The following is a 25,257-nucleotide window of genomic DNA, read 5'->3' on the forward strand; positions in this document are numbered from 1 at the left end:
ATGCAATCAATTATTGTGTGTTTTATATTTATAATTAATTTAGATCACATTGTAGAGATCGGTTTTTACTTTGACGTAAGAGGGTCTTTTTCTGTTGATTAACATCAAAAAAGCCAAGTTAAATCCACTGTGATTCAGTGTTGTAAAACAGTAAAGCATGAAAACTTTCAAGGAGGTGAATACCTTTTATAGACATCATACATGAAATGCTGTCACAGGAAAGCAGCATCCATCATCACAGATCACCACCACCCAGGACATGTTCTCTTCTTACTGCTGCCATCAGGAAGAAGGTACAAGAGCCTCAAGTCATGCACCACCAGGTTCAAGAACAGTTTCTACCCCTCAACCATCAGACTCTTGAATAAAAAGAGATAACTACACTCACTTGCCCCATCATTGAAATGTTCCCACAACCAATTATCTCACTTTAAGGACTGTTTATCTCATTATATGTTCCGTTATTTATTGCAATTTATTGATATTTGCAGTTGTCTTTTGCATTCTGGTTGATCTTTCATTGATTCTGTTATGGTTTCTATTCTATATTTTTGCTAAGCGTGCCCACAGGAAAATAAATCTCAGGGTTGTATATGGTGACATATATGTACCTTGATAATAAATTTAATTTGAACTGTGTAATGAAGGGGATAATGAGAGAGATTCTGAACAGAACTGAAGATGACAAAGGTTGTAACGTCTTTAGGTCAACATAAATGTTACTTCTTATGTGTATTTAGGTACATAAGGAATTCTTTAATTTAAATCAACTGAAGTAATCAAAAGTTTAGACATTTCAGGTCAGCTGATGAGAAGTTAAAATCATTGACTTGAGTTGTTAACTACATTCCTCTGTGCAGGTGCTTGTATATTTAAAAAAAGTATTTCTAGCATTTTGTTTTATTTGGCATTTCCAGCATTCTCAGGACTTTATTTTAACAGAATAATGGTCTAATAGGGCAGTAGAAATCTATCTTATTGCACAATTCATAACTGAGGCATTATAAATATAACATTTCTACAGTCTCTGAAACATATAAGCAGTAGTACAAAAAAAGTAAACAATCTAAGATAACTAATTTGCTTAAGGTAAGCAGGAATGAAATGCTGGAGAAGATCAATCTGAAACAGCAAATCTCGCTGGATTATTAAAGTTGAAAAATGAACAAATTAATATATATTAGGTTGTAAATTGTTTTTCTAGAATTTCAAGATAGGGCATTTAACAAAATATTTTATATTTCCTGCTTTCTTTCTGGTTGTATCTCCATCATCTCCTCCAAGTACAACATATGAGCACAGATGCAAACAGATCACAACATGCTCGCACCAAATTCAACTGTTAAATTATTTTGGCGTTTGGATTTCAGTGGTTACAGATTCTAAACCAAAAACTAAGCAATATTTTTAATGAACCCAATATTATTTTTATAAGCTCCCGGCGTAACACGTATGTTAGAAACTTCAAATCGTAAAAGACCTCTTAGGATAGTTTTAAATTTCCAACTGAAGCACCCTTAAACCTGATTTGCCATAACAATGAAAAAGGTTAATGCAAGCTTGATGTTCCAATATTGAAATTTTTGATTTATTAAACTAGAGATAGAGCCTAACAAAATTATAATCTAAGCAAACCACTATCTTAGTAAAATTAATTCAAATTTAACTGGACACCTACAGTATATAATATTTACAGGCATCTATGCTAGATTCAAGAGTATTTTGCTGTCTTCCCTGGGATTTGTCTAATAATACAGACCTTCGTAACTTTTTTTCTCTGAAATTAACAACACATAACAAAACTGCATAGTTCAAAGTCTGTTTCACAAGAATTCTATGTGTTTACAGAATGAAAGAGAAACTGTCTTTTTCTGACAAGAGGAATTACTGCTGCTCCAATCCTAAACGAGAAATCTGCAGATGCTGGGAATCCAAGCGATCTACACAAAATGGTGGAGGAACTCAGCAGGCCAGGCAGCATCTATGGAAAAGAGTACAGTCAACGTTTCAGGCCAAGACCCTTCATCAGCTCTGCTGAGCTCCTCCAGCATTTTGTGTCTGTTACTGCTCCAGCAGTTTTACCATCTGTAAAGTAAAACCTTTCCTATAGATGCAAAGATGGAGCACAAATGCAAGTCTTTATAGAAATGAGATTTGCAATTGGCCAGGTATGGGATGAAGTAAATGTGTACAATGGATTTGAACGATGACACAAAATTTATGAGTTGAAATTACGTTCTGAATTTTTACCCAAATTTTAAAAATAAGAAGTTGTACTTCAGCAAACTAAATATTATTCTTAAGTGATTATTTGTGTAACCAGTAATTACAAGTAATCTTTAGTTACAAGTTCAGCTAAAAATGTTGTTTCCTTCAGTCAAACAATTATTAGCATTTTCCAAAAAAAAAGCACATGACAGGCATTTGGTAAAAATCTGTCAACTGCAATAAATTTCACTTCATAAATGTGATGTGTAATTTAACATTTCAATCTCGCTGCCAACACAACTTGAGGCAAAACACATCTAATTTATCAATTTCAGTATGTTGTCTTTATTTACTAATTCTAAAATAATTCCTAAATATCCTTAAATGAAAGAAAGGAAATCTGAAAAGAAAGCTGAAAAAATTTACATAAATGAAGGTCTTACATTCAAGTTCACAACAGCTAATTGTCGTACAAACAACGCTGCAATTTATTTATGTTGACAATCTCAACTAATTGATTTTCTACACCATACTGAAACAAGCACATCAACTTTGCAATGCATTGCAGGGAAAACAAAAGCAGACATTGCACCTACTACGTGCACATTACATGCATTGTTTTGCCACAGAAAGGTATTCGTATCAATAAACAAGCATGGGTCTCCCTAAAATAACATTTAAAATTCATTACTTCCTGAAATATATCCTTAACAATCAATGAAATCTTATGCAAAAAAATTATTCAATGGTACTGAAATTATATTTCAGTGTGTTCTCTCGAGCATCCTGCCTTTTTGATCAGCTTTCACAATCAATCAAATAATCTTAAAGTAAAATGGGGGTAAATAAATAACATATTGAAAGTAAGAGTGACTAACTGCACAAAACCCATGTTTTGCAATATTTAACAATCATATGAATTATTTTCCTTAAATTGGATTTTAGATAGGGTATTTAACTCTGAAATATCAAAACCTGATATTTACTTTTCAAGTACCATTCAAAAACAATGATCCAGGTTGAAATGTATTCATCTTCAACTACTGCATTCAATAGACTGTAGGGAAAGTATTTCTGAACTCAAACCTGATAGAGAAGAGGAATTCTACACATAATACAGGATTTGCATGTGTTTAAGAAAATTTGTTCAAAAATAAATGCTAAGCGGAGAAAAGATTTAGAGACTGAAGACTTACTAACAGTCTTTGATCTTTGTGAAGTATTTGCGGGCACGGATTTGTTGGGAGTCTGCTGTTTTGATGGGTCAGTACTGACCCTGAGAAGAGGAAAAATGTTGTGAGAAATTAAACTGTACATGTAGATTAATCAGTCTGACAGAATCAGCACACCATGTGCTGATGATCCAATTTCTTCATCCATAACTGAAGCAATTTAAAAGTAAATAGGAATAACTGTTAATCTAACTTCAACAGACCAAAGAGGACCAATGCTCTCACTCTTGCAGACCCCAGTCAGTTCAGATTGACAAAAACATCTCCTCCACAATCTCCATCAGTACAGGTGCACCAAGGGGTGTGTGCTTAGATCCCTGTTCTATTTGCTTTACACCTACAGCTCCAATACCATATTCAAGTTTGCTGATGACGCCACATTTTGTCGGCCTTATCAAAGGTGGTGATGAATCACCATACAGGAGGGAGAATGAAAATTTAGCTGAGTGGTGTCATAACAACAGCCTCTCACTCAATGTCTGCAGGAGCAAGGAGCTAATTGTAGACCTCAGGAAAGGGAAACCAGAGGTCATGAACCAGTCCTCATTGGAAGATTGAAGGTGAAGAGGGGCAGTAACTTTAAATTCCTCAGTGAATCTGTCCTGCACCCATCACAAAAATGTAATTGCAAAGAAAGAATGACAGTACTTCTACTTCCTTAGAAGGCTGCAGAGATTTCGCATGAGATCAAAAACTTGACACATTTCTGTAGACATGTAGTAGAAAGTACATTAACTGGCTGCATATTGGCCTGGTATGGGAACACCAATGCCTTTGAACGGAAAATCCTACAAAAGGTAGTGGGTTCAGCCCAGTACATAGCGGGTAAAGCCTTCCCAACCATTGAGAACAGCTACATGAAATGTTACCATAGGAAAGCAACAGCTATCAAAGATCATGCTCACCGAGGCCATGCTCTTTTCTCATTGTTGCCATCAGGCAGAAGATACAAATGCCTCAAGACTCGCACCACCAGGTTCAAAAACATTTATTACTCCACAACCATCAGGCTCTTGAACAAAAGAGGATAATTACACTCATCCCACGAGGAAATCTGCAGATGCTGGAATTTCAAGCAACACACATAAAAGTTGCTGGTGAACGCAGCAGGCCAGGCAGCATCTCTAGGAAGAGGTACGGTTGAAGTTTCGGGCTGAGACCCTTTGCCAGGACAGTCAATTACACTCATCTATTGAGATGTTCCCACAAACAACAATCTCACTTTAAGGTCTCTTGATCTTGTTATTTATTGCTATTTATTTATAGTTGCATTTCAACAGTTCGTTGTCTTCTATGCTCTTGATTTTTCATTGATCCTGTTTACAATTATTATGCTATAGACTTGCTGAGTATGCCTACAGGAAAAAGAATCTCAGAGTTGTATGTAGTGACATGCATGTACTCTGCTAATAAATTTTACTTTGAACTTTTAACTGTAATGCTCTTCAGTAGTCTTCAAGTGGCCATGATAAGCCATGAAATTCCGTAATGACAATGAAAAAATATTTTTTTCCCAGTACCTATCAATTATCACTGAAAACGCAGCCTCTACTTATGACTTGAGTAAAAATCTCAGAAGTTTGCTCATCCTGGCTACCCTCAAGACATCATTACTATCATTACTTTCCGATTGTCTTTCATTCAGAACTCAAACCAAATCATGATTATTACGCTAATTCAAAACAGGAGAAAATTACTACTACTAAAATCATTATTTCTTCCTTGGTGTTAATTTGTTCACACTGGCTTCAGAAATTATTTTCTAACAATGACCATATAAAAAAAGAGACCATGAAGTACTATCTTGAAATTTAATGTATTTGATGAAATTTTTCAAAAAGGTCTTTAAAGAGAGTGAACCCTCACAAGGCAGAAGGTCCCGATGGAGTACCTGGTAAGGCCCTGAAAACCTGTGCCAACCAACTAGCGGGAGTATTCAAGGACATTTTCAACCTCTCACTGCTACGGGCAGAAGTTCCCACTTGCTTCAAAAGGGCAACAATTATATCAGTGCCAAAGAAGAATAATGTGGGCTGCCTTAACGACTTTCACTCAGTAGCACTCACATCCACAGTGATGAAAAGCTTTGAGAGGTTGAACTCCTGCCTCGGCAAGGACCTGGAAAAATTGCGATTTGCATATCGTCACAATAAGTCAACGGCAGACGCGGTCTCCATGGCTGTTCACACGGCTTTAGACCACCTAGACAACACAAACACCTACGTCAGGATGCTGTTCATCAACTATAGCTCAGCATTTAATACCATCATTCACACAATCCTGATTGAGAAGTTGCAGAACCTGGGCCTCTGTACCTCCCTCTGTAATTGGATCCTCGATTTCCTAACCGGAAGACCACAATCTGTGCAGATTGGTGATAACATCTCCTCCTCACTGACGATCAACACTGGCGCATCTCAGGGGTGTGTGCTTAGCCCACTGCTCTACTCTCTGTATACACATGACTGTGTGGCTAGGCATAGCTCAAATACCATCTACAAATTTGCTGATGATACAACCATTGTTGGTAGAATCTCAGGTGGTGATGACAGGGCGTAACAGGAGTGAGATATGTCAACTAGTGGAGTGGTGCTGCAGCAAAAACCTGGCACTGAACGTCAGTAAGACGAAAGAGCTGATTCTGGGCTTCAGGAAGGGTAAGACAAAGGAACACCTACCAATCCTCATGGAGGGATCAGAAGTGGAGAGAGTGAGCAGATTCAAGTTCTTGGGTGTCAAGATCTCTGAGGATCTAACCTGGTCCCAACATATTGATGTAGTCATAAAGAAGGCAAGACAGCGGCTATACTTTATTAGGAGTTTGAAGCGATTTGGCATGTCAACAAATACACTCAAAAACTTCTATAGTTGTACTGTGGAGAGTATTCTGACAGGCTGCATCACTGTCTGGTATGGAGGGGCTACTGCACAGGACCGAAAGAAGCTGCAGAAGGTTGTAAATCTAGTCAGCTCCATCTTGGGCACTAGCCTACAAAGTACGCAGAACATCTTTAGAGAGCGGTGACTCAGAAAGGCAGCATCCATTACTAAAGACCTTCAGCACCCAGGGAATGCCCTTTTCTCACTGTTACAATCAGGTAGGAGATACAGAAGCCTGAAGGCACACACACTCGGTGATTCAGGAACAGCTTCCTCCAATCTGCCATCTGATTCCTGAATGGACTTTGAAGCTTTGGACACTACCTCCCTTTTTTTAATATACAGTATTTCTGTTTTTGCACATTTTTAATAATCTATTCAATATACAAAATTGATTTACTTGTTTATTATTATGTTTTATTTTTTTTCTCTCTGCTAGATTATGTATTGCATTGAACTGCTGCTGCTAAGTTAACAAATTTCATGTCACATGCCAGTGATAATAAAACTGATTCTGATGTCTGCCTTTGTTGTTCATCTTTTGCTCCTCTGACAAGAAAATGGTTAGCACTCTCAAGTGTTTCATATAAGTCACTTGCTATACGTTTGAAGGCAAGCATACTCATGTGAGGCTTGATTTAAACACAAAAGAGAACAAATGGAGTCTATCTCAAAATAATATCAAACAAGTTAGCCTTTGAAAACTGACAGGTTACAGTGATACTAGAATTATATTAAAACACTGAATTAAAGGATGCAGTGGTGAGAAGGTGGTTTCATCCAGAGGACTGGACAAACAAAAAAAAATCTAATGATTGAAAATGATGACCTCAAAACTGTTGAATTGTTGCAACAAGCTATACATGGTCCACAAATATCCTTCAGGGGAATAAATCTTCCATTTTTACTGGGTTCAGTCTATTAGTGACTACAGAGACACCAATATGGTTGATCCTTAAATGTCTTCCGAAGTGGCCTTGCTAGCCGCTCAACTTCAGCGTAAATATTGAAATAGCGAAAGAATAAAATCTGATAGATCGTCTGGCAATGAACTTAGACAGGACAGTTCTAGAATACCATGTTGTACAGCACAGAAACAGAACCTTCAGTACACCATGTCTATGTTACCCATCATGTCTATCTATACTAATCCCACTTTCTTTTATTAATTCAATCCCTCTTGCTCAAATACCCATACTGATGCCTCTTAAATGTTGTTTGCTAGTCCTGCCTCCATCTCCTCTGGTAGCTCATTCTAGATTTCAACTACTGAGTGAAGTGTACGATTCAAATCCAATTTAAAATTCCTCCCTCTCATCTTCCACCATTGCCTTCTCATTGTTGACACTATTACTATGGGCAACAGTCTCTAGCTATTTATTTCATCTACACCTATAATTTTATTTATCTCTATCATGTCACTTCTCGGCAGGAGAGAAAGACTTGGACTCTAATATTGCCAGTCAAGTTCCTCTAATTCAGGCAAATTCCTTATAAATCTTTTCTGTGCCTTCTCTAACTTAATCACATCTTTTCTATAGTGTAGCAACCAGAACTGCACATGATCCAGGTGCAGCCTAACCAACAGTTTGTAAACTGTAACATAGCACTTAACTCTTGAACTCAGTGCCTTGTCTAATGAAAACAAGGGTGTGATTCACCTTCTTCACCACCCAGTTGCTTGTGTCGTCACTTTCAAGAGCTACAGTATGTACTTCTATCCCAAGGTCTCTCTGTTCAACGGCACTGACAAGGACTCTGTCATTCACTTTGTATGTCAGGCAAAATTACTTTGCACTTGTCTGAGTTAAATAGTACCTGTAATTCTCTAAACCCTGCTGTAACCTAAGGCAACCTTCTCCACTGTCAACAACACAACCAATGTTGGCATCGTCAATGAATTTACTATCATGCCACCTACTTTTGCATCCAATCATAACTAGTTAATCTTGCAAAGACCTCAAGTGTTGGGGCATCGGAATATAAACATACTAGTCAAGTAACAGCCAGACACAGTGTACCCTTAGAAACGAAATGTTGGACACATTCCTCATAATGCCTGGGTGCCTCCCACCTTACTGACAGGATAGATTCACCAGAGGTGGTTGCAATGCACTTGTGTGGAAGAAAGAAGACCTGTAAGCCCTCAGTATCAACTTCATACCCTATTAAATCTAATGGTATCAGGTGAAACATAGCCAAGGAAATCACCCATCACCTACATTCCTTCTTTAGCTTATGAATCGAGTGCGCCACCACACTGAACAAAACTTCGAAGTACCAACAAACTAGCAAAGGCACAAAATATGCAACTGGGTAGTGTTTTCGATATCCAAAGTGAATACCACCAGCACGGAGCTCACCATGTTCTATAGGCCTTAGCCACTAGGTTGTAACCATAACAGTCGGTGATTGAATCAAATTGTGGAATGTGAACAATCATTTGTCTTTGCTTTTATCAATTGACCTATGGTGGATCCAATCTGTATTTGATAGTATTAGTAAAATTAATCACTGCATAGCACTTGTGGAGACAAAGCTTCTACTTCACAGCAAGGACACCATTATGTTGCGTGCAACTATAATTAAGAGATCTTAATTCAGGGAATATACAAGGCATTACAGACCTTCAGCAACAGCAAAATACAGCAAACAGCCATAATCTGCAAGCTCATGGTCCAGCATAGCACTCACTATTATTTCTATCAAGTCTGGGGATGAAGACTGCAGAAGGGTATGCAGGAGTTACATTAGCTGAATCTATGAAGTGCCAACTTGGCTGCAACACAAACAATGACCAGATCTAAGGTATCTTGCAACAAATAGATCAGACCAAAAATTCTGTCGCCCCAGTACGTACATTGTGAATAATGTTACATACATTTATAGCTAACAGGAGGAAACACAAAGAATACTCAATCATGAAATGGCAGAAAGCACTGGATATAGCACAGCATGGGCTAGGAAACACTAGACACAGCAGAGAATGAGCGGCCCCCCCCCACCCCCAGGGATGTCAGAATCAGATTTAATATCACCAGCATATGTTGTGAAATTTGCTGTCTTTGCAGCAGCAGTACAACGCAATACAGAATAGAGGGAAAAAACCCTGAAATAAATATTATATACAGTTACAGTAAATAAGTACTGCAAAAATAGAAATAAAAAAGTAGTGAGGTCATGCTCATGGGTTTAATGTCCATTCAGAAATCAGATGGCAGAGGAGAAGAAGCTCTTCTTTAATGATTAAGGCTGTGCCTTCAGGCTTCTGTACCTTCTTCCCGATGGTAGCAATGAGAACAAAGCATGACCTGAGTGATGGGGGTCCTTAATAATGGACACTGTCTTTTTCAGGTATCGCTCCTTGAAGATGTCCTGGTTACAATGGAAGATAGCTTCCATAATGGAGCTGACTATGTTTACAACTATCTGCAGCTTATTTCAATCCTATGCAGTAGTTGCCCTCCACACCCCCCTACCAGATGGTGATGCAGCCATTTAGAATGCTCTCTATGGTACATCCGTAAAAATTTGCGAGCGTCTTTGGCGACAGACCAAAACTCCAAAATATAGCCGCTGTCATGCCTTCTTTGTAGCCAGATCAATATGTTGGATCCAGGTTAGATCCTCAGAGATATTGAAACCCAGGAACTTGAAATTCCTCATTCTTTCCACTTCTGATTGCCCTATGAGGACTGGTGTGTGTTCCCTTGTCCTAACCCTCTCTGAAGTCCACAATCAGTTCTGACGCTGAGTGCACGGATGTTGCGACATCACTCAACTAGCTGATGTATCTTGCGCCTGAACACACTTCTGTCACCATCTGAAATTCTGTTGTAATTGTAGTAACAGTAGTTGTAATATCAGCAAATTTATAGATGCCATTTGAGCTCTGCCTAGTCGCACAGTCATGGGTGTAAAGAGAGTAGAGCAGTGGGATAAGCACACATGCTGGTGAGTTTCACTGAACAGGAGCCAGGACTTGAAGAAAGAGTTTAAAAGAGATGGGTCTCAAGACTTACTGCTAAGTTTCACTGAACAGGAACCCAAAAGAGGCAATTTGCAAATTGTTAGATAACAGTTGATGGGAGTTTTGTATAACCAACCTCAGGCTCGCTGATGACATTGATGGGCTGGCAGGAAGTGAGGATGAATTGGCCTGCCTCGTAAACCATCCAGACAGTACATCTACCAGATATGTCATGGAGATTAGCACAGAGAAAACCCAATTGATGAGAAATAGTGAGGAGCTAATCATGACAAAAATCCTAGTCAGTGGACAAGAACTAGAGACTGTCAATCAGTTCAAGTATCTTGGCTCCATCATCAACTAGGAAGGATCAGAGCCTGAAGTCCTTCCAAGGTCAGCTCAAACAATAGCAATGCTGGTTAAACTAAAACCAATCTGGTGATACAATAACATCTCTCTCGGATGAAGTTGAAACTCCCGTATGCACTTGTGCTCTCCGTCTTCTTCTATGCATGTGAATCATGGACTTTGACAGCAGAACTGCAAAATAAGATCCAGGCAGTAGAAATGAGATGCTTCAGAAGGCTCCTCGGTATCCCCTATACAGATTATGTCTCAAATGATGAAGTACAAAGAACCATCACCCAGCACATGAGACACTATAAAGATCCACTGTTCACAGTAAAGAAGGAGGAAACTGAGATGGTATGGCCACATAACAAGATCAAGTGGACTCTCAAAGACCATTCTTCAGGGAAAAATGAAAAGGGGCAGACAGAGGAAGAAATGGACAGACAACATTGCAGAGTGGACCAGAGAGAGCTTTGCCACAACTCAGGCTCTTGTCCACAACCATGAGAGATGAAGGCAACTGGTGCAGCGTTCATCATCTGTACCCCTACAATCCAGGCAGGTTGCGGGATCCGTAACCGTAAGTTGATGGGATAATTAGCTTGACAGCATCCAATAAAGAGTAGTTAAGAGTAAAGCCAAATAGTCATAGTCATACTTTATTGATCCCAGGGGGAAATTGGTTTTCATTACAGTTGCACCATAAATAATAAATAGTAATAGAACCATAAATAGTTAAATAGTAATATGTAAATTATGCCAGTAAATTATGAAATAAATCCAGGACCAGTCTATTGGCTTAGATGTCTGACCCTCCAGGGGAGGAGTTGTAAAGTTTGATGGCCACAGGCAGGAATGACTTCCTGTGATGCTCTGTGCTGCATCTTGGAGGAATGAGTCTCTGGCTGAATGTACTCCTGTGCCCACCCAGTACATTATGTAGTGGATGGGAGACACTGACCAAGATGGCATGCAACTTAGACAGCATCCTCTTTTCAGACACCACTGTGAGAGAGTCCAGTTCCATCCCCACAACATCACTGGCCTTACGAATAAGTTTGTTGATTCTGTTGGTGTCTGCTACCCTCAGCCTGCTGCCCCAGCACACAACAGCAAACATGATAGCACTGGCCACCACAGACTCGTAGAACATCCTCAGCATCATCCGGCAGATGTTAAAGCAGCCATTATGAGGGTGGGAAGCTGCAGCTTTAGTATGAAGAGGCAGAGTAAGTGCCCCAGGTGTTGGGAGTGAAAGCAGTTCTTTGAAAAGGCTTCAGAGAGAAGGAACAAGAAAGGCTTTAATTTGTTGTTGATCAGTCCTTGATTCAGTGGTAGTTAGGGCAATAGAATGCTCTTCTTGCAAGATGTAGGAAGCAAGGGAACCTCACAGTCTCCTTGATGACTGCATCTGTGGGAAGTGCACCCAGCTGCAACTTGACAAACCAGGTCAAGAAACTGGAGGTGCAGTTGGATGGTCATCTGAGGGCTTCAAAAATGAGTTTTAGTTTTAGTGAGTTTTAGTGTACACTCAAACTACAGGCTTCAGATAGATGGGTGACTGCCAGAAGGGCATAAGGTAGTCAGTGCAGGGTTCTACCGTGTCACTTCCCTCACAAACAGGTATACCTCTTTGGATACTGTTGAAGGGTATATCCTTCAGGCACTAGTAGTGAGGTCTCTGGCACTGTGTCCCCCATTGAGACTCAGAGGGAAAGGGTACAGTCAGATAGTGTGATAATGATAGGAGACTCAATAGTAAAGGGGACAAAAAGAGACTCTGTGGCCACAGAAGAGATATCAGGGTGGTGTGTTGTCTGACAAACAGCCAGAGATCGTTGTACACATCGATACAAATGACATGGGCAGAATGAGGAATAAGTTCCTGCAGAAATGAGTATAGGAAGTTAGGTAAGAAATTAAAATTCAGGATCTTGTGAGTACTGATTTCCAAAATGGTGCCACTTGCTAGTGAGCCCAGGTGCAAAGGGACTTGAGAGTCCTACTGCCAGGATTCCCTAATGATTAACTTGCAGGTTGAGTCGGTAGTAAGGAAGGCAAAAGCAATGTTAGCATTCATTTCCAGAGGACTAGAATATAAAAACAAGGACGTAATACTGAGGCATTGATCAGACCATATTTGATGTATTGTGAGCTGTTTTGGGCCCTGTATCTCAGAAAGGATGTTCTGGCATGGGAGAGTGGATCTACAAAAAATGGTGGATACAGCCCAGTCCATCACAGGCAAAGTCCTCTCCAACACTGAGTACATTTGCAAGGAATGCTGCCACAGGAAAGCAGCATCCATCATCAAGGGCCCCTGCCATCTAGGTCATACCCTCTTCTTTCTGGAAGGTACAGGATCCTCAGGTACTACAGGATCCTCAGCTACTACACCACCAGATTCAGGAACAGTTATTACTCTACAACTATCAGGCTCCTGAACCACTGTGTATAACATTAATCACCACAACACTAAACTGACTCTACAACCTACACTCACTTTCAGGGACTCTACAACTCATGTTCTCTACTACTTATTTACATTTTTTTTTATTATTTGCATATTTGCTCTCTTTTGTCATATTAAAAGTTTCTCAGTATTTGTTATGTATAGCTTTTCATAATTTCAATTGTATTTATTTTTCTGTAACTGCCTGCAAGAAAATGAATCTCAAAATAGTATATGACATATACGTACATTGATAATATATTCACTTTGAACTTTGAGGGTCCAGAGGAGGTTTATGAGAAAGACCCAGAAATAAAAGGGTTAATGCATGAGGAGCATTTGGTGGGTCTGGGCCTGTACTCCTTGGAGTTTAGAAGGGGGGTGGTGCGGGGCAGGGAGAGAGGATCTTATTGAAACCTACTGAATATTGACAGATCTACGTTTGTAGATAGAGGGGGAATGTTTTAAGTGGGAGAGTCTAGGACCAGAGAACACAGCTGCAGATTAGAAGAACATCCATTTAGAACAGACAAGGAGGAATTTCTTCAGCCAGTAAGTGGTGAATCTGTGGAATTCATTGCCACAGATGGCCATGAAGGTCAAATCATCAGGTTTATTGTTTAAAAAAATGGCAGGCCAAGTAACTGAAGTGGTAACTGGGGAGCACTTTGGGTCCAGTTAACACAATTCTATGTTTTAAAATAGTTATAGTAGTTATAGACAATGATAGTCTACATTTGAAGCACAGGTTTATAGGTTATTGATTAATAACAGCAAAGGTTATGGGAGGGGGAGGCAGGAGAGTAGGGCTGAGAGCGAAAATGTATCAGCCACAATCCAATGGCAAAGCAGACTCAATGGGCTGAATGGATTCCTATTTCTTCGGGTCTTATGAATGTCTGTTATTTATTAATGATGTAAATGATTTGGATAGTAACATGGTTGAAATATCAAGTTTGCTGATGATACTAAAATTAAGGGGCCTTGTGGATAGTGAAGCAAGTTACAATGAATTGCAAAGGGATCTTGATCAGTCAGAAAGATGGACCAAGTGTGAAGTGATGCATTTTGGACAATTAAATCAGGGTAGGACATACAGAGAGTGGCAGGATCCTCTCCACAAGATGAGAGGAGGATCTTTAAGAGACCTGAGAAGGAACTTCTTCACACAGAGGCCAGTGAGATTCTGGAATAAGAAAGTAGTCATTGGATGGACACAATTCCAGCATTAAGCATTGGATGGGTATGTGGAAGAGGAACTTGGAGGGTTAAAGGCAAAAAATGAGCAACTGGGACTAGCAGGGACGATACAGTGGTCAGCATGGACCAGTTGTGATGAAAGGCCTATTTTCATGTTGTATTACTCTGACTCTAGATAACATCCTGAAAAATGCACTTTAAGCCAAACTATTTCAGTACAGTTACAATACCAACATCAACCTGAGAAAATGGAATAAAGCCCGGTATGTGTGTTCACCAATGACAGATCAAATCCAAACTAGCTAATTCAGTCCAGACTCCCAAGGAACATTTGTGCCAGAATCGTAATGATCACCTCCAACAAGAATGAAGTTAACTTACTCTTATCATTCAATGGTATTACTTTTGCTGAGACCTCCAACATCAAATTACAGTGGCACCTCATTAATTAGAAACACTAGATCAGTCACATAAATATTGTGACTACAAGTGAGGAGTGAGGATCAGAAATTGGATATACTACAGTGAAACTAACTCAACTTCCTGACATCCTTTCCAGCAACAGCAGGGCGCAAGTTAGAAGCATGGTGGAAAACTTGTCTACAATTCCAAGTGTTCAGTAAGTTTGACACTACTTGGGACAAAGTAGCTTGCTTCATTGGTAGTGTAGCCATATTTCATTTCCTGTCAGCAGCATTTGTGTAATTTTGCATTGTATATACTGTACAATCTAAAAAATCCATTGCATTTACATGTCCAGGCTACTCTAACAGCATTTCCCAAATACATAACTTTCAGTGCCACGAACAAGGGCTTTAGGCTTGTGGGAACCTACAGTTCCCTCTACAAGCAGCACATCACCTCAACTTGGAATTATGTTGCTGTTCCTTCAGGAGAACTGGGTCGAAATTCTGGAACTGCATCTCAAACCGTGCCCTTGGAGAGAGAAGTTCAGGGCAGTGTATCACCACCAGCTTCCTGGCGAAAATTAAGGTTGGGCAATAAATGTTGCTCTTGCTAGCAACACAGATACCAGAAGCTGAAATTATAAAAGAAAAATCTCAAATATCACAGTAGTTTTGAACTAGTTATGTGGATTATGCATTTTCAAAAAAAAGCATCTATTTTGCATAGTAGGGGAATTGAGGGTTATGGGGAAAAGGTAAGTAAGCGGAGGTGATTAGTGATCAGCCTTGATTTTATTGAATGACAGAGCAGGCTCGATGAGCCAGATGCCCTACTCCTGCTCCTATTTCTTATATATACCCATAAAGAAGTATTATTACTACTCATTCCCCCTCTTTTTTAAAAAACTACACATATTATATATAAATTAATTTATACATGATTTAATTTTATATACTTATTATATATTTAATTAGAAGTTCTCAACTTCAGACTCCTTCAGCGCAAAATTAAATAATCTGCAGACTGGTTTGTTACTTTATAAGTACAGGTTATCATCCAAATCAGAAGCCAATGGATAATTCTAACCTATTAAAGTCAATGGAAATATTTTAGCCATATCTCATGATTAAAAACTGCTGCTATACTTTTGGATTATGTGATTTTTCAATACTTTATCATTAGTCTCCAGTACTTCCTTTGGTCAGTGATAATGAAATAGTTTGCAGTAATTAACTAGTTTACAAATATCACCAAACCCTAGAGCAAAAGGTCAATATGCACATTCTGAAAAATATTCTGAAACGTATCACTGGCTGGTCTGTAAACTCTTTTCTGAATCTGAACAATTTAAAGTATTTATACATTACACAGAGGAAAGAACAGTTGAAAAAGAGAAATTCAAGTAAGTTTTATGAGCGTATACTCAACAACAAGAAGGTCAAGGCTCATAACAATTGTCTAACCACAATAAACTGACAGAATTCTAACTTGTTTTAAACATTCCAATGTCCTAAATGCCCACATGGCAACTGGAGGCAAGATATAGATAGTGATTTTTATTTAACTGTCAAATGAAGGTCACTGAACTGCCCTGCTAGTAATTGAGGACAGTTCTATATTGAGAATAAAGTACAAATGTGTTTTAAAATATGCATGAAATTATTTCTTTAAACTTGATAGCCAAAATGTGGCTGAGCAATAATGTGAAGACTTTCAGTGTTTTCCATCATTAACTTACAAAACAGATAACACTGAGATTTCAGTGTTCGTATGATACTGCAGGCAGGAACTTGGGCTGGTTACTCACCACTTGGGATAATGAACTTGTTAAAGTATCCTGCATCAGGACATTTGTGATGTAAAGGATATGCTTCCATTAATTTCAATGGAATGCATTAGTTCTGAATAACTTGAAAGTTGATATCCAAAGATTTAAAATTTAAAACTACTTGAAGAAAATTTCAAGGATCTTTATAAACAAATATCCAATGTTATGCTGGCATAGTTTTAAATTTTTGGAAATGTTTGAAAATGCTTGACCTTTGTTTCAAAGTTTTCTAAGGTTTTCAACATTTTTGACAGTTTTCAGTCCTTGACAGTTCTGGGAAAATCTTAATTAACTGTCAAATTTTCTTCTTGCTTAGACCACAAGCTAGATTTGCCAAAGCAACACTGGTGAATCCACAGTGTTTTCTGCAAAATCCCAGTGGGAAGATCTGTAAAATCACAATGACTTATATGCAAGACAGCAATGTGCACTTACTTCTGGGTCATTCCATCTTTACTCCAGGATTGGATACACATAAATTAAGGTAATTGTTCAATAGTGTACAAGAGAATGCTACAATAATCTATATATAATCTTTCTGATGAGATTAAACTGAAGACGATGATATTTAATGAAGAACAAGATGCTAATTGCCCAGGATGGTTATTCCTCAAACAGCAACAGGAAATTATTCTAATTGGTTACTTGTCTTTCTGGCGGTACTACCTTTCTGTCAGTGTTTCCGTGTTTTCCTGCAAGTGTCCGTGAATTAACAGTGTATTAGTTCTGCATGTAGACCAGATGTCCAGATGAAGGGTCTTGACCTGAACATCAACTGTCCAGTAGTCTCCACAGATCAAAGCTCAAAGTAACTTTATTATAAAAGTACATATATGTCACCATATACAAAACGGAGATTTGTTTTCTTGCGGGCTTATTTGGCAAATCCAAGAAACGCAACAGAATCAACGAAAGACTGCACCCAACAGGACAAACAAGCAATATGCAAAAAAAAAGTTGCGCAAATATAGAAAAAAAAACATGCTTTCTTCGTAAATGGACTTTATGTGCTGGGCCCAGGACAGATCCTCTGAAATGATAAAACACTGGAATTTAAAGTTGCTGACCCTTCCACCTCTGATCCCCTGAGGAGGACTGGTTCACGGACCTTTGATTTCCTCCTCCTGAAGTCAATAATCAGCTCCTGGGTCTTGCTAACATGGACTGAGAGGTTGTTGTTGTGGCACCATTCAGCCAGATTTTCAATCTCCCTCTTATATGCTGATTTGTCATTTTTGATTTGGCCAATGACAGTGGTGTTGTCAGCAAACTTAAATATAGCATTGGAGCTATGCTTAGCCACATAGTCATAAGCTGAGCATGGGGCTAAAGTACTCAGCCTTGTGGTGCACCCGTGCTGATGGAGATGTTGCCAATCCAAACTGACTAGGGTCTGCAAGAAAGGAAATTGGGGCTCCAATTGTACAATTTGGTATTGAGACCAAGGTCTTGAAGCTTACTGATTAGTTTTGAAGAGATGATCGTAATGAATGCTGATCTGTAGTCGATAAAGAGCATCATGATGTGTGCATCTTTGCTGTCCAGATGTTCCAGGGTTGAATGAAATGGCATCTGCTATAGAACTGTTATGACAGTAGTCAAATTGGAGTAGATCACTTCTTAGGCAGAAGTCGATATGTTACATTACCAACCTCTCAAAGCAATTCATCACAGTGGACGTAAGCGGTACTGGGTGATAAGTCATTGAGTCAGGTTACTACATTCTTCTTAGGCATCAATATAATTGAAGCCTGCATGAAGGAGTTGGGTACCTCAGACTGCTGAAGCGAGAGGTTAGAGATATCAGTGAACACGCCAGCCAGATATTCAGCACAGGTCTTTAGTACTCAGCCAGGTAGCCCAAAAGGGTAGAATGCTTTCTGTGGGTTCTCTCTCCTGAAGGATGCTCTCATATCAGCCTCAGAGACTGAAATCACAGGGCCATTGGGGGCTATAGGAGTTTGTGAAGGTTCCTCCATGTTTTGGCGATCAAAGTGAGCATAGAAGGCATTGGGCCATAGATGCTGCCTGACCTGCTAAGTTCCTCAAGCACCTTATTATTTCTGAATACTCTTAGTACACAGAACACATTATGCTCTTGCGTTCTTTCCTTAATACTGTAATCTCCTAGAGTGAGATGAAAAGTATTATAAAAATGTCAGTAGGAAAATTACTTTGCTGTTTCATTGTCAAAAAGTACATTAACATTAAACTGTGGTCATTTGCTCAAAATTTGGCAACAACACAAACTGTGTCAATAACTGAGAGCTGAGAGATTATCAAAAGAAATAAACCAGATATTTGATAAATTTTTAAAGTATTTGAAGGAATACATAAACACCCAGAATGAGAAAGGTATCTGATGCAAGTTATAATCATAGGCTCTCTCCAATCCATATAATCTCCCAACAAGGCGCTTTATATTGTTTCCTTCCCGTATTCACATCTTACAATAATTAACCCACAAACCAGTTACTCAGGCCCCATTAAGTTAATATTTAACATTAAATAGATTTCTTTCTATGGCGTATTGTCATCATTTAACCTCATTTTGCCACCGTTATTTGAAAAAGGTTGTATGCAGTGATGACGCCATTATTCCTAGCTAGTAAAGAGCATTGGACAATCTTATGCCAGGTGGAAGTGATAGAAGTTGATTTTATCTATTAAATATATATGGGTCTTCCCTATTCACTGCATTTTTTGGGGGAAATTTTATCCTGTTTTTATTGGAAGTTGTAGTTTCTCATCCCAAATTCCATTTTCTTTAGTCTTTAAATATACCTTTCTCTAGGAAATTTCATTCTGTTGAGATATAATAAAATGCCTGCTATGAGCTCAGGTGTATGCTCCCTCATTGGCTAGCGAAGTCTGGTCAATGGATAGTGTTTCAGAAAAGATATTAATTAATAAAGCAAGGAAATATTTTGAATTCCTCTCTCAATTCCACATACATCAATGCCGATCTGTAGTTGATAAAAAGTATCATGATGTATGCATCCTTGACATCCAGATGTTCCAGGGTTGTCCACCTGTAAAGCTTTCTTCTTTTGACCATCTCTTCAGAATTCTTGTATCTTGTCACTTACTGCTCTATAGTAATGTACCCTTTTTCATGGTAGGTGACCTATTTATGCAAAGGCCAGAACAACTGATATTCAATTAGTTAAATGTCCTGAAGATGAACACTGATTTAATTTACCAATGTGACAATACCTTGTAAATGGTCAGTAAATCTAACACAACCCCAACTTCATTTTGTTTTATTTACCATTTTGTCAATGGCACTCTGAATAGGTTTCCATGTGTTTTGCCTTGCCCACAACGTGCGATAAATATCTCATAATAAACTTCACTCTTTAGCTTGCTATTTTTATTTGTAATATAATTTTTATTGAGTTATCAAAAAGAATACATGAAAAGATAAAATCTACCCTCCCCCCTCCCCTTAACCCTCCCCCCCCCATATATATAGTCCTACCTAAAAAGAAAGAGAGAGAGAAAAAAGAAAAGAACCGCCTGGGTGTTGGAAGGTTTCCACATGCTCCATGGGATTCAAAATAAATTTGGTATAATTATTCGTTACTTTCCCCAAGGGACCAAGGTCTTTATTGGAGCACTTAAATATGCCATCCTATCTTTTGTAAATAAGGGCACCAAATATTCAAAAATGTTACATATTTATCTCTTAAATTATAAGTAATTTTTTCGAGTGGAATAGAACTAGCCATTTCATTATTCCAACGATCCATACTTAAATATGAATCAGATTTCCAAGTAACTGCTATAGTCTTCTTAGCTACTGCCAATGCAATTTTTATAAATTCTTTCTGATATTTATTCAATTTAAGTTTCGGTTTTATCCCTTCAATAGCACCTAATAGAAATAATACAGGGTTATGTGGAAGTTGAGTTCCAGTAATTTGTTCCAATAAGACTCTTAAATTTATCCAAAAGGGTTGAATTTTAAAACAAGACCAAGTAGAATGTAAAAAAGTACCAATTTCTTGATTACACCGAAAGCATTTATCAGACAGATTTGAATTTAATCTATTTATTTTTTGTGGTGTAATATATAATTGGTGTAAAAAATTATATTGTACTAATCTAAGTCGAACATTTATTGTATTTGTCATACTGTCAAGACAGAGTCTTGACCAATTTATTTCATCAATATTAATATTCAAATCTGTTTCCCATTTTTGCTTTGACTTATGGGTTCCTTGTTTAATTGTCTGTTCTTGAATCAAATTATACATACAAGAAATAAATTTTTTAATTTTCCCTTTTTGAATTAAAATTTCAATTTCATTAGGTTTTGGCAAAAACATTGTTTGACCCAGCTTACCTTTTAAGTAAGCCCTTAATTGAAAGTAACAAAAGAAAGTATTATTAGATATTTTATATTTATCCTTTAATTGTTCAAATGACATCAATATACCTCGTTCAAAACAACCTCCTATAAATTTAATCCCTTTTTGGTACCAATTATATAAAAGTTGATTGTCCATTGTAAAAGGAGTAAGTCTGTTTTGAAACAAAGATCTCCTTGCTAATAGAGATTTCTGTGTTTCATTATCAACATTCATCTTATTCCATAAATCAATCAAATGTGTTAATATAGGAGATTCTTTCTTTTCCTGTATCCATTTAGATTCCCATTTATATATAAAATCTTCAGGTCTATTTTCTCCTATCTTATCTAGTTCTATTTTAAACCATGCTGGTTTTTGATCATCGAAGAAAGATGCAATAAATCTAAGTTGATTTGCTTTATAATAGTTTTTAAAGTTTGGAAGTTGTAACCCTCCTAACCCAAATTTACATGTCAATTTTTCCAATGATATTCTTGACATTTTACCTTTCCAAAGAAATTTTCTCACACATTTATTTAACTCTTGAAAAAATTTCTGTGGCAATTGTATTGGTAACGTTTGAAACAAATACTGTAATCTAGGAAATATATTCATGTTTACAATATTGACTCTACCTACTAATGTTATTGGTAGTATCATCCATTTGTCAAAATCTTCTTGAATTTTTTTCAACAGTGGTAAATAATTAAATTTATATAAATTCTTTACATCATTATCAAGTCTTATACCTAAATACTTTACACCATTTACCGGCCATCTAAATTGGGTTACTAATCGACATTGACTATAGTTTCCTTTAGTAAGAGGTAAAATTCCACTTTTATCCCAATTTATTTTGTAACCTGATACCTTCCCATATTCATCCAATCTAGAAGATAATTTATGTAACGAATGTTGTGGGTTTGTCAAATAGATCAAAACATCATCGGCAAAAAGATTAATTTTATATTCCTCCTGATTAACTCTAAAACACATAATATCTGGATCAATTCTGATTCGTTCTGCTAATGGCTCTATCGCCAGTACAAATAAAGCAGGTGATAATGGACAACCTTGTCTAGTTGACCTTTTTAACTGGAATGGTGTTGAAATTTGAGAATTTGTCACTACTTTAGCTTTAGGGTTAGAATTTAAAGTTTTAATCCAATTTATAAAAGATGTTCCTAACCCATATTTTTCTAATACTTTAAATAAAAAATCCCATTCTAATCTATCAAATGCTTTTTCTGCATCCAAAGCTACTACAATACTCTTCTCATCCCTTTTTTGTGCCAAATGAATTATACTGAGTAGCCGGGTTACATCATCTGCCAATTGTCTATTTTTAATAAATCCTGTTTGATCCATATGTATTAATTTTGGTAAATATTTAGATAATCTATTCGATAAAATTTTTGCTATTATTTTATAATCCGTATTCAATAAAGAAATAGGCCTGTATGATGTTGGTTTCATAGAGTCTCTGTCTTTTTTTGGCAATACTATTAATCGCTGTTGAAAAAGATTCTGGAAGTTTATGTATTTTTTCTGCTTGACGTATTAGTTCCATAAAAAGAGGAAATAATAAATCTTTAAATTTTTTTTATAAAATTCAGGTGGAAAACCATCTTCTCCTGGAGATTTATTACTTTGGAGTGATCCTAAAGCTTCTTCAACTTCTTTTAATGTAAAAGGCATATCTAATCCCTTCTGTTCTTCCAAATTCAATTTTGGAAGAGAAATTTGTGATAAAAACCTTTCTATCTCATTAACATCATTTTGGGATTCTGATTGATATAATTCAGAATAGAAATTTTTAAAAGTTTCATTTATTTCAAGAGGTTTATAAGATATTTTAATTGCCCTTGTTCTAATTGCATTTATTGTTTTGGAAGCTTGTTCTGTTTTCAACTGCCAGGCAAGAATTTTATGTGCTCTCTCACCTAACTCATAATACCTTTGTTTAGTTCTTATAATTGCTTTTTCCGTTCTATATGTCTGAAGCGTATTATATTGTAACTTCTTATTGACAAGTTGTCTTCGTTTTTCTTCTGACATATATCTTTGAGATTCTTTATCTATTTTTGTAATCTCTTTTTCCAATTGATCTAGTTCTGCCATATATTCTTTCTTAATTTTAGACGTATAACTTATTATCTGGCCCCTAAGATATGCTTTCATCACATCCCATAATATAAATTTATCATCCACTAAATGAAAATTTGTATCCAAAAAAAATTGAATCTGCTTTTTCGTAAAATCACAGAAATCTTGACGTTTTAATAATGTTGAATTAAATCTCCATCTATAAGCCACTTCTTCCTTATCAGCCATTATTATTGTCATTAATAAAGGGGAATGATCTGATAATATTCTTGCTTTATATTCCATATTTTTCACTCTGTGTTGAATATGCATTGATAATAGAAACAAATCTATCCTTGAGTAAGTTTTATGTCTATGGGAATAGAACGAATAGTCTCTTTCTTTAGGATTGATTCTTCTCCATATATCAATCAAATTTAAATCCTTCATCAATGATAAAGTTAAATTTACTACCTTCGATTTTATTACAGCCTTGGTTGATCTATCTAAGACTGGGTCTAAGCAAAAATTAAAGTCTCCTCCAATTAATATTTTTTCATGTGCATCCGCCAAATTCAGAAAAGCTTCTTGTATGAATTTTGCATCATTTTCGTTTGGTGCATAGATATTCATAAAAGTCCATAATTCAGAAAAAAGTTGACAATGTATAATCACATATCTCCCCGCAGAATCAGTTATTACATTTTGTACTCTAATTGGTAACGTTTTGTTGATCAAAATTGCTACTCCCCTCGCTTTTGAATTAAATGAAGCCGCAACAACACTATCCACCCAATCTCTCTTTAGCTTCTGATGTTCTGTTTCTGTTAGGTACGTTTCCTGTAAAAAAGCTAAATCTATCTTCGTTTTTTTAATATGTGTTAAGATTCTTCTTCTTTTCACTGGTCCATTAAGCCCATTAACATTAAAACTCAAAAAATTCAATAAATTAGTCATTATTCTTAACAAAGTTACTCCAATCTAAAACATTACTTATCTTCTCAATTCTTGTAGTTCCTTGGGGGATCTCTTTAAACTTCACCATGTTGCTATGTGTTTCCCTCCCAATCTTCCAGGCAAAAAGAAAAGATAGAAAGAATACAAAAAAAGAAAAAACAAGATACCCCCCCACTAATGTTGTGAATGAAAAGATACACAACACTACCCCCCCTCCATTTTACGGGTCGTGGCAAAAGCCACGCTTGCACACATGATTAGCGTAGCAATCGATCAGTGCTTCTTCCAGCTCCCCCGCAACAAAAAAAAATTATATATATATATATATATATATAGGCAAAATTAATGTTACTATTCCCAACTAATATTGCTCCAGTTTTAACCTTTCTTACCCCCCTCGTATAATTAATGATATATTTATACATTCATCCAGCTTCAAAAAATCCAACAAGTCCATTCTTTAACCCAATCTTCATCTTCAATCTATCTCGCTCCCCTGGATTTGTTCTTGTATCTGGTGAATATTCAGAGAATCTTGCACAAACTGCTCTGCTTTCTGGTAGTCATCAAAAAATCTTTTTTCTCCACCAGGGAAAAAAATCTTCAAGGTTGCAGGATAACGCAGTGCAAATTGATAACCATGATCCCATAGGGTTTTTTCCACTGGATTAAATTTCTTCCTTCTCTTCAAAAGTTCATAACTTGTATCAGGGTAGAAAAAAACTTTGTTCCCTTTAATTATCAATGGCCCTTTTCTATCCTTGGCAGCTCGAGCAGCTGCCTGTAGAATCCTTTCCTTGTCTTGAAATCTTAAGAATTTTATTAAAATCGATCGTGGATATTGGTCATCTTTTGGTTTTGGTCTTAGAGCTCTATGTGCCCGCTCAATTTCAATTGGTCGAACCTCCTCTTCCATTTGCAAAACATCCGGGATCCATTTTTGAAAAAATTCTATTGGTTTTTCTCCCTCTGTACCTTCTTTAAGACCAACAATTTTAATATTATTACGTCTACTGAAATTTTCCAACATGTCTACTTTCTCCAAGAGTCGATTTCTTTCCGAGTTCCAGACAAGCAGGTCATTTTCTGTTTTTTCCACTCTATCATTCATATGCCCCATTGCTCTTTCCATCTTTTGAAGCTTCTTATCCATTTTGTCCTGTCTTTCCATAACTTTATTATAGCACATCTTCGTATCTCTAAGCTCTTCTCTTACTTTTCTTAGTTCAGCCGTTAATTGCAATATAGCCTCTCTTATGTCTCTATCATCTCCTTTACTTCCAATCGCTTCCAATTCTTCCTCCTCTTCTTCATCATCTGTGTTCTCTGCA

At 37.1% G+C, this 25,257-nt stretch overlaps 1 protein-coding gene across 5 annotated transcripts in view; it reads right to left on the reverse strand.

Annotated features, from left to right (window-relative positions):
- mark3a (MAP/microtubule affinity-regulating kinase 3a) overlaps positions 1-25,257 on the reverse strand; it is a 178,579-nt gene that overhangs the window by 12,429 nt on the left and 140,893 nt on the right. The window contains exon 17 of one of the 5 annotated variants that reach the window (XM_072269988.1): positions 15,239-15,332. The exons of the other annotated variants lie outside the window; for them this stretch is intronic. Within the exon in view, the coding sequence (XP_072126089.1) occupies positions 15,311-15,332 (22 nt within the window). The 3' untranslated portion in view covers positions 15,239-15,310. Of the gene's footprint in view, positions 1-15,238; positions 15,333-25,257 lie in introns of those variants that run through there. 5 annotated transcript variants of the gene reach the window in all.

Source organism: Mobula birostris, chromosome 1 (assembly GCF_030028105.1).
Source record: "Mobula birostris isolate sMobBir1 chromosome 1, sMobBir1.hap1, whole genome shotgun sequence".
NCBI lineage: Eukaryota > Metazoa > Chordata > Chondrichthyes > Myliobatiformes > Myliobatidae > Mobula > Mobula birostris.